Consider the following 10,776-nt stretch of genomic DNA (forward strand, 5'->3'; position numbering starts at 1 on the left):
CCAATGAAATGCATGTTTTTTCTTCCTAAAGGACTGCACTTTTTGTAAACAAGTGAATTATTATTACAGATCTCAGATGTGGAAGGAGCCATGATTCCAGGACAGACAGAATTTAAGTCTAAATGTTGGCCTGTTGTTGTAGAACCTGGAAAGGAGATTTAAACATGCTACAGAATCAAACTACAACCTGCTTTATGTGATCTGTTGAAATCACATTCTGGATAGATGTTCCAAATATATCAAATCTAGTATTTTTCTTTACTGAAATAGGAATTATTTTAAAGACCACCCTAGTTTATTCTATCTAGATTATTCTAGACAGGTTAAAGGGTTTGAGAAATGAGCCTGGTTGTGTTGATTCTGTCCATCACCATTCTTGAGTTGATAGACATGGATGATTTTCCCTCACCTTTGCAAACTAGAAAGGTCTAAATTGTTTTAGTTTCTTCACATAGAAGGCTTACCTTATGCTTTAGTTTTCTCTGATCTTTGTGACTAAATTCCAATTTCTGGTATAAACACTGGGACTTGATGTAAACAATAGTATGATATAGTTAAAAGCATAAGCTTTTAAGTCCAGAATAGAACTAGGTTTAAATCCTGGCTCAGGTCCCTTAGGCTAGATGCTAAGAATTTCTAGTTTATATAATCCTTAGAAGGAAGGATTAAGAAACATACTGTATATGAAATGATTACCATGAGGTCTGATACATAGTAAGCATTCATTATAAATGTTAGCTTTTGCAAAAAGGTGTTCGTTTCTGTATAATTGTCAATATTGTACTTGATTATCCTTATTTTTCTACAGCAGTACATTGGGCCAGCATATTTAGAAAATAGGTAGTTTATAATCTATTCCTAGATACCAACAGGTCAAATTTTGATTTTTTCTCTAGTATTTTATTTAACACTTACTAGTACTTAACACTATTTTGCCTTTTCACACACTAGAGAAAACCACCTGTAATACCTCCACCCTCCATCATCATTTTGACATTCATGGAAACTTAATGAATGTTAGTGAATGTGGCAGATTTCTTGATGCTGTTCTTTAAAATATTTAGAAGATGTGAAGTAAAACCAGTCCCAGTGTTCCTCTTTCCATCCATCCAGTAGTTGCTTCCTGTTGGGGATATATGACTTAACATAATTTTTGCTCTCGCATTTTCCACAGGCTCTTAAAGCAGATGGACAAATCAGGAAATAATTGCAACAGCAATATACAAACCCCCAGGGGTCAGTACTCATTCCTGTCTGGATGTGCTAGAGAAGCTTAACAGAGAATGTTCACTTAAATTTAGAAAGTTAAAGTCTTCTAGACAGACGAAAGAGTGTATGTGCCTGAAAGCACAGATACACGATACAAGATCGTATATTCAGGGAACTTACGTAAATTAATGTGAGTAGAATCTGGGAAATGAGGCTGGGGCTCAGAGTAAAGGCTTAGATGACTTACTGAAAGGCTGGATTTGGCTTTGTGTGAGCAAAGGACCGTTATTGGAGAATTAGAGAAGGATGATAAGTGTTTGAGAGAATTCTGCTAGCAATGTGCTTGTTGGGGAGGGGTTGTGAGGAGGAAGATCGGAGGCATCAAGACTAATGAGGAGACAAGTTGAACCTAATGAATAGTTGTTACCACTCACTGAACTCTTACTGTGTGCCAATGTAGTAAGCATTTTGGCATCCATTAGCTCATTTAATCCTTGAAAAAAGCATATGAGGTAGATATCACTCCATTTAACAGAAAACTTGAGAATCATTTGCCCATGGTCACACAGCTTGTAAATGATAATCTGCATTCAAGCCTACGTGTTCTAATTCCAGAGTGCTTGCATCTGATCAATACAACCTCTGGCGAGAAGTAGTAAGAACAACAACAGTAAGTATAGAAAGGAGAGCAGGAAATACAAGAGATATAAGGAGGTAAGACCTAGCCCAGCTGACTGTTGGAGGGAAGAGGGCGGTGAATGCGGAAGGAAAAGTTAACAGTGGTGCCCAAGGTTTTGCCATAAAACACTTTGTCTTTGACGGTATCATTAAACAGTAAGAACTGGGAAGAATAAATTGAGAGGAAAAGTGAGGTTCCTGAATTTTTGGTGCTTATGGAACATGTAAGTCCCGTTAAGATGTGTAGCGGGCAGCTAAGTATGCGAGTCTGAAACTTAGAGGTGATTGAAGAGTGCGTTGTGAGTGATGTAGCCTGGACAAGACTGCTCAGAGAGAAAGAGCTCAGAGAGACTCACAGATACCGACAGAAGCAGATAGAGGAAGAGAAGCTAACAAAAGAGACCAAGAGACAGTAGTCAAAAAGGAGAAATAGAAGATAATGGTATTGAGAATTTGAAGTTTTTCAAAGATTGGGGTCAACAAGGTCAAAATCAAGGTACTCCAATTCACATCTATTTAGTAACATCTTACAAGTCTGAATTCAAATGTTGGCAATGATGTTGAAAAAAACAGGAACCTTCAGGCACTGGGATGATAATTGATGATAATCAATGATAATCATGAGGGCAATTGGCAATATTCATTCACTAAAACGTGCATATCTTATGAACCAACAGTTCTACCCTGTAAACATTCCTATACATTTGCCAGAGACATGCAAGAATGTTCATCACAGTATTGTTTATAATAATGAAATTTGGAAATAAAATGTAACATGAGAATGGATAAATTGTGCTATATTTATTTACTAGAATGCTGTTCAGTTAAAACAAATAAGCTAGCATTGAGTGAATCAAGGATTACCCTCTAAAACAGTGGACCAAGAAAAAGTAAATTAATGACACATTCTATATCTTGTAATTTCTTAAAAAAATATAAAATGTTTATGGATATATTCATGTAAAGTAAAAGTTTAAAAACAGACTTGGGAGTTCTAAACACAACATTCAGGACAGTGGTTTTCTTTAAAGGAGGGAGAGGCGTATAGGTGGACTATAATTTTTAGTTTTTAAAAAATACGGTTGAGGAAAATGGCAATGTGTTAAAATTTGGTGTTTTTGTTAATTTGGGACCTATATGGGATACTTCTTTTAAAGTTAAACATTTAATTTTTTATTTCCCAGTGGGTGGACAAAAATAATGGATAACACTAATTCACTCAGAAAGTGGGGAAAACTACCTGCAATTGAAACAAATGCTACTTTAATTTTTATACTCTCTCAAAAGATCAAGAATGATTTATCAAGAATGACGAGAAGATGAAAAGCAGGAGGGAGAGTTATCAGGATGTGATGTAATTTTTTCAGGAGGAAAAGAGACTCTAATAATATTTAAAACATTGTTTTTTTCCCCTTTGTAATTTCCGAAGTGCTCATATGTAGGTAATTATTATCCGTTTACAGATGAAGGTTTGTGTCTCATAGTCTTAAACGACTTGCTAGAGTACCCAGCTAGTATCAGAGCCAGGTCCAAGGGCCACTGTGTATCTTTCCGTGTGTTGCCCTTCCCATTATCAGCTGTGTATTCAGGGTCACAGGACTAAGCTCTAGATGTTAGAGCAGGAACTTACACCCAGGTTAATCATTTCAAGGCAAACTAAACTATGTGATGTTCTTGGATCCCATTCTGCCTAGAGAGCTACTATTGAAGTTAAAAGCCTTGTGCTATTTAGAACTTCCTTAGAAGAATTGTTGAAATAAAAAATGAGTATTTTCTAGACTGCATTTGTACACAGTATTTCCCTTCTGATTTATGCAACATACTTTATGCTGACAATACTTTGTTTCCAACTTATCCCCCTGTCCCCCACCCCGACATAACCTCACGTTATGCTGGCATTTGGACTTCCTTTTACAATGGGGAAGTGGATCTTTAAGATGGTGAAGGTAAGTATCTAAGATCATTTACTAATTCTGTGAATTAGAAATTACCATCACCATATCCTTCAAGTGAAATTCAGTGTCCTGCAAGAGAAACCACTCTCTAGTGGATAAGGTGCCAGTAGTAAAATGGCCAAGGGGTATATGTTACAGATGTGCTGATTAGAGTTGCCAGGACATCTTGCTAAAGGATTATAATTAGAAACCAAGAAAATACAGTCTATCTGTACTCACCTTTTCACGCCAGCAACAATGCTGTATGCTTCAGGCCAAAGAGAGACTCCTAAGTAAAATGAGGGATAACATTACATTACCATTACTGAAAACTAGTACGAACTCACAAACTCTAATGTGTATTAGATTTTGCAATCAGGAAGTCCATCAAATTAGCAAAATCGATTTCCACAGAGTAGTGGGAATTGAAGCCAGGGAAATAAGTTGAACAGTGAATGAGAGGTGAAGACATGGAGATTTCAAGAAAATGCCACTTTTTCAAAAGCTTTGTATGAGATGGAAAGAGATGAAGGACAGAAACCAGGAGATTAAAGGGTTCGCAATATTTGAGAGATTTAAGGATGATTGTAATTTGAATATAAGAAATTGTAGAGAAGGAGGGAGAAAATTGATAGTGCCAGGTCCCAAAGGAGACAGGAAAAGTGGGCCTTGAAAAAGACATCTTTTCTCTGAAATTAAAAGGAAGCAAGGGAATGGTATAAGTAAATGTGTAGCTCTGAGAGGAGAGGTTTATAATAAATGGTCTCAGTATTTTTTGCGAAGAGGTAGTAGCTAATCGGTCTCCCTGCCTCTAATCGTATCTCCTTGTCATCTATTCTTTCTACTTCAACCAGAATATTATTTCTAAGATACAGATCTAATTATTTTCCTTGGCTTACAATTCTTCAAAAGCTTCCCATTGCTTCTAGAATAAAGTAATTTCCGGAGCACTGCAGAATCTGATCTTTCCTTACCTCTCTAACCTCATTCTGCCATCACTTCTCTTAATGTTTTCCTCTTAGATGAACAACTACCCATGGGTCCTCCCTAAACTCCCAAGTGCTCCCGGTGCTCTTCTGAGCATCCATAGTTTCTGTACGTCTGCTCTCATAGCGCCCACTACGTCCTACTGGAATGCCTTCCCAGTCATTTGCCCGACCACACTAATCTTAGGGCCGGGATCAAGTTGTTTTTAAAAAATTTTTGTTTTGCTTATAGTGTGTGTGATGCAGGAGAGCCTTGAGCATGAGGTAGTCAGAGACTACAGAACCACCTGTCTGGGTTGAGGCTTGTACTTATCGGGGGCAGCGTTAAGCCACACTGTGGCAGTCACATTCACATCCTTAGAGAATCGTATTGGTTGGGGGCCTTCTGTATATTTCTTGAATAGCTACATAAAAGAGAAATTGAACAGTCAAGAATGTTTCAGCAATATACTCAGTATTCACCAACGAAGTGGCAATGTTGTCTTTACATCTAAATGAAGTTGATTAAAATGAATTTTCCTCTCAATGAATGGCCTTTTACATTATTGCATGTGGTAGCAACAGGACTATTTATTCCATTATCTACTCACACTCTGCATTTAAATGTTACCTAGTATTTATTCCCTAATAAATTCAACCAATTTCAATCTAAAGAAATAAAATATTATGGACCATTTTACCATATGCAAGGAACTAAATCATTTAATAGTTTATAACTAATCATGTAAATACTTTTGTCGTATTCATTATGATTAGCTGGTCCAGAAACACACACACACACACACACACACACACTGACTTTATTAAAATTTTAAGTTTTACTCAAATTTGACATAAAATGGTATAAAAGAGGAAGCTGATGGTCCTCAAAGGAAGTGTATATTTTAAAGGTTTATTGATATAATTTACATACAGTACTCATTTAAAATGTCCGAGACATAGGAACACACCATGATATCACCACAAAGTACTGAACACATCATCTGTTTCCTCACACCCTTCTCTAATCCGTCCCGCCTACCCATCCCAGCCCCAACCTCAACTTTCTACATCTATAGAGTAGTTTGCATTTTTTTAGTTTTATATAAATATCATACAGTATTTTTTTAAATCTGGTTTCTTTCACTCAGCATAATTATTTTTTTATTAAGGTATTGTCGACATACAATATTACTGATTTTTAAAGTCTACCTAAACACTAAGAGAGGGCTGTTGAAATCTCAGCTATAATTGTGGATTTGTCTGTTTCTTTTTTTTAAGTTTTTACTTTATATAATTTGAAGCTTCGTCATTGTATCTTGAGGGATTGACCCTTTATTGTTATGAAATGTTCCCTATTTATCTCTCGTCTTGAAGATAGGCCAAGTTCCTTTTCCTAGTCTACTTTGCCTACCATTAATATAGGTATTCCAACTTTATTCTGTTCGCATATTTTCCCATGATTTTACTTTGAACTTATGTCTTCATGTTGGTGATGCCTTTTTTTGGGAACAGCGCACATGCTTTTTTTATTTAGAGCAGTTATGTCTTCGTTTTAATTGTTGAGACCATTTACAATTAATTATTGATGTGGTTAATATTTGTTTTCTATTTGACCCATCTACATTTAAAATTTTTTTTCCCCTCTTCTCTTGGCTCCTTTTGGACTAATCTGTAGTATTCCATTTTAATTCTGTTGACTGCTTAGCTATGCTTCGTTTTAGTTCTAAGTTTTATAATATGCACCTTTAACTCATCAGTCTGCCTTCAAATAAGATATAACACAACACATATAATGTAAGCTCTATTTCCATTTTTACCTCCCGTCCTTTGTGATATTGTGAGCATACGTTTTCTTTCTATGTGTTACAATCCCAATATACTGCTCTTATTTTTGCTATAAACAGCCAACTGTGAAACAAATTTAAAAATGAGACTTTAATATACCCACTTTTAAAAAGTCTACTCTTCCCAACAGTAGAATCTCCTTCAACTATCAAACCTGGAGGCGTCTTTGGTAACATGAGCAGTCTCTCAAACTGCAACCTGAATATACAAAATTCATAACCATATCCAGTGTCTACAGTGATTTTTCCATCTAAGTGGTGCTGAACTGTGCATAATTGCTAATGGGTTCAAACTGACAATCTTTAAACAGGAAATTTCTCACTTCTCTAATTTATTCGTCATTTGCTGAATGAGCTTTCAGTCCACAGTCAAGAGCTGACAATCTAGTTGATAAGACACAACATATAATGATGAAACTTAAACAGTGGAAGACAGTATTCAAAGACCAAATGAGCTATACTCCCAAAAGTGCATTAGATTTTGAATAAAGCAAATAACGTTCTGAGCTGAACTAATAAAGAAAAGCTTCACATAGATGAGACTTTTGAGCTAGGACACGAAATATGAATAGGACTTGGATAAACAGACAAGATATAGAACTTCTGATGCATTTTACATTTTAGTAAGAGTCAAACCAAAAAAACAAAAAAAAAACCAAAAACAGAATACAAAAAACACTAAGGCTCTTGGGGTGCAAAGATGTTGATGCTTTTTTCACCATCCACATCTTTGAATTCTTCAACTGCTTTTTGTCCTAAATCTTCAGATTCTCTCCCTTGAATGAGATAGGTAGAATAAACTAGAGGAGTATATTCCAAGGCTCTCTAATAGTTTCTGGGATTAATCATCATGAAAATAACCTCACAGATAAACAATTAGATTTTCCAGCCCATGTTCTAGTTCCTGTAACAGGAAACTGAATAAATGTAATTGGCATACACATTCAGCCAGAGGTAAGTAAATTATTTTTCCTGGCGAACATAACTTGGTACCTTAGTGACTGTACAAAGTTTTTCTACCGAAATTACTGTATACAGGCTTTGCAAATTCCTGTTAATTCTGGCCATGCTCAGGTTCTACCACTAATTTGCTCTGACAACATATTCATTTTATTTAGTGGAATAAGCACTTTATCTCCTTTCCTAGAACTTTTAGTCCTTCATCATTCCCCTCACTCGAAAGCCTGCCATGTTCTCCTCTCCGTAGTCCTTGAGTTTCAAACGGCATAACCATTTTGCTCAAACAAAAAAGTCTCGTCATCGCAAAACAACACTCCACAAAAAACAATGTGTGCATATTTTGGACCTTTTCTATCACTTAATGTATGGTCGGTTTCCTCTGAAGTATTCACGGTAATCCAGAGAAAACTCTTTCAGGCTGGGTAGTCTCGCCTATTATTTTCCTTAGGTAGTTTGTCAGGCTACGTCTGCGTGCGCCCAGTCATATTTAAAGCTACAGCATCGTCACGCAGGCATGAGACATAACTAGGGCATAATGGGTTTTATTCTCATCAGCGAGGCCGTCTAGAAACAACTCCCAGGTTCAATGCCTCCAAGTGGCCCACATGTGATCTTTACTTCTTGGCCAGGGGGTATTGGCCAAACGAACCCTCGGCACCGGGGTCCCGCAGATATCCTCATATGGCCTAGCGGGTACCTAAGGAAATTATTCTTGCCAACCGGATGGACGGTCTCGAACTCCCGCCTGTTCCCTGACAACCATGCGCCTGCCAAGAATAAAGGCAGCCAAGCTCCGCGCGGCCCGCAGCTCGCCCCCAGGGGTTTCCCGCGCCGGGCCGGCTTCTTTTCCAAGGTCTCCGCGTCCCATCCCCTCCAGCCCTTGTCGCTGTCCCAACTCCCGCCGTCCAGAGAGCCCAGAAGAGGCAGAGAGCGCAGGCGAGGCCGCAGCGCCCCGCTGCAGGCCCAGGGAACACGACTGCACCTCCACGCCCGGAGTTCGCACACGCCCACGGCGGCGCCCAAGCCCACGCCGCAGCCCTCCGACCACCTCTGCCACCTGCGCCAGGCGCACGGCCCCGGCGGAGGCGGCTCCGCGGCCGTCTCGCGAGAGAGCGCCTGGTGGTACCTCCTTCCTCTCAGCTGTCTTTCTCTCCCCGCCCCCAGACTGATTGCGCGGCTTCCTCTGGAGGGCGGGAGCCTCGGACGTGGCGGGGCCGTGCCAGCTAGGGTGCCGGGCCTGGGGCGCTCCGCTTGGCCGCCTGGCAGGCTGGCCTTCCGCGCCGCCGTCGGGCCCCCGACAGGTCCCGGGCCTTTCCAGGTAGACGGGTGCGGGCCCGAGTGACGCCGGGGAGGGGCCGCGGGCTGGGCCGGAGGACCGGCGAGGCCGGGCGGGCGGGCGGGCGGGCGGCTCACCTGCGCGCGCGGGGCGGGGCGGGGCCGGCGGTGCGCACGCGCGCTGTCGGCCCGGGGGGCGGGGGCTCCGGCGACGTTGCGCACCCAGGGCGGCCCGCGGGGCGCGCTCGGCGGCGCTGGCGTCAGCTCCCAGCCGGTCCGCGTCTCCTTTCCTCTGCCTCAGGTTGGGGCGGGTCGGGAGGATGGCCTCGGAGTTGGAGTCGTCGCTGGAGGCGAGCTTCACGGCCAGCGGTGCGCTGTCAGGGACTTCAGTGTTTCTGCCGCCAGCACGCTCCCGCATCTTCAAGATAATCGTGATCGGCGACTCCAATGTGGGCAAAACGTGCCTGACCTACCGCTTCTGCGCGGGCCGCTTCCCCGACCGCACCGAGGCTACTATCGGGGTGGATTTCCGAGAACGAGCAGTGGAGATTGATGGAGAGCGCATCAAGGTGAGCGGATGGGGCACTGTCAGCGAGGAAGGACGCCCCGGGATGACACGTGTCCCAAGCCCACCGTGGGTTAAACGCTGGCCCTGTACAAGTTGTGTGCTCCCTCTTTTCTCACGCTGATGTGGAGATTGGAGTTGGGAATTAGAAGAATTTGTATATAGCAAACTTCTAAGGCAGTGCTTCTCCATCATTAATGTCATGCGATTTATCCAGGGATCTTGTTTTGTGTTTTTATTTTTCTAAAGGCGGATTCCGAATTGGTAAGGTCGCAGGTGATGCCGGTGCAGCTTGTCCGTGGGCGACACTTTGAGTACCAAGTGTGTAGGGGCTTCCACTGACTCATTGGCAGTGTCTCATGTGCTGGGAGTCAGTGGAGTGAGACCAAAGGAAAAACAGCGAAATTTCTCAAGCATGGAAAATATATTTAATAACTATTATTTATGAAACAGCCATCTGAGCACTCACTGCCCTAGGTGTTGTGGCAGTACAGCCTTCTTGCCTTTGAGGAAGTACTTAGGTATTCTTTTGCATCCAGTTTTGCTCCCGCAGTTTCTGTATGACGCTGGGTTGTTTAGAAAAGTCTTTTCTAGCACAGACGTTCTATACATAATAGTTCCTGCTTGGGTTGCCAGAAGGGCATTCTTGGCTCCATTGTCTCTCCCAGTTCTTTAGTTATTGCCGGCTCCAGAGACTAGTAAGCCCAAGGCCAAGACGAGTTCTGAGGAGTTGGAATGGGGCATAGAAGAATGAGGATCAATGAGAGGGCCGAGTCCTCCTGACGGTTTAAACCTTGGACACACTTCTTCATTTCAAGTAACCACTAACTAACTCCTCAGCCATCTGCTGCCACAACCCCTTAAAACATGCAGACCCTAGGAACTGCTTTTCCTTTAAATTAGGACGTTCATCTTTACCTCACTACTCCGTGGGGGAGAAATAGGCTCATTGCTTCATTCTTAACCTCACATCCTTGAGGCAGGAACAGTTTATTTTTCAGTTCCCTAACCACCACCCTACCCCTCACCCCACTGCACAGGGGTTTAAATGCTATTGATGGTAAAGGAGAAATTGGATTGAAAAGAAATCAACCTGCTCTAGGTCTTTTTGCCTTTTAATTTTCACCTTAATTTTTCATTGTCCCTTTCAGTGCTACCAGTGGTGGTCTTTTGGGTGCACTGTATTAGAGAGTTAAGAAAGATTTATATTCATTACAGAGGAAAAGATAGAATAAGAAGAGACTGAATATTTTCATCAGCATTAAGTTAGGCCCAGACACTAGTGGGCAAGGAAAATAATGGGGCTTCTGGGGTCTGGGAGGTAGTTTAGTTGGGGAGAAGCC

General features: G+C 41.4%; 1 protein-coding gene across 1 annotated transcript in view; it reads left to right on the forward strand.

Annotated features, from left to right (window-relative positions):
- Nucleotides 1-8,774: 8,774 nt before the first annotated feature.
- RAB33B (RAB33B, member RAS oncogene family) overlaps nucleotides 8,775-10,776 on the forward strand; it is a 6,733-nt gene continuing 4,731 nt past the window's right edge. The window contains exons 1-2 of the mRNA XM_011374296.2: nucleotides 8,775-8,911; nucleotides 9,170-9,437. Of these exons, the coding sequence (XP_011372598.1) occupies nucleotides 9,189-9,437 (249 nt within the window). The 5' untranslated portion in view covers nucleotides 8,775-8,911; nucleotides 9,170-9,188. The remainder of the gene's footprint in view (nucleotides 8,912-9,169; nucleotides 9,438-10,776) is intronic.

This window comes from Pteropus vampyrus, unplaced genomic scaffold, assembly GCF_000151845.1.
Source record: "Pteropus vampyrus isolate Shadow unplaced genomic scaffold, Pvam_2.0 Scaffold243, whole genome shotgun sequence".
In the NCBI taxonomy this organism is placed as follows: Eukaryota; Metazoa; Chordata; class Mammalia; order Chiroptera; family Pteropodidae; genus Pteropus; species Pteropus vampyrus.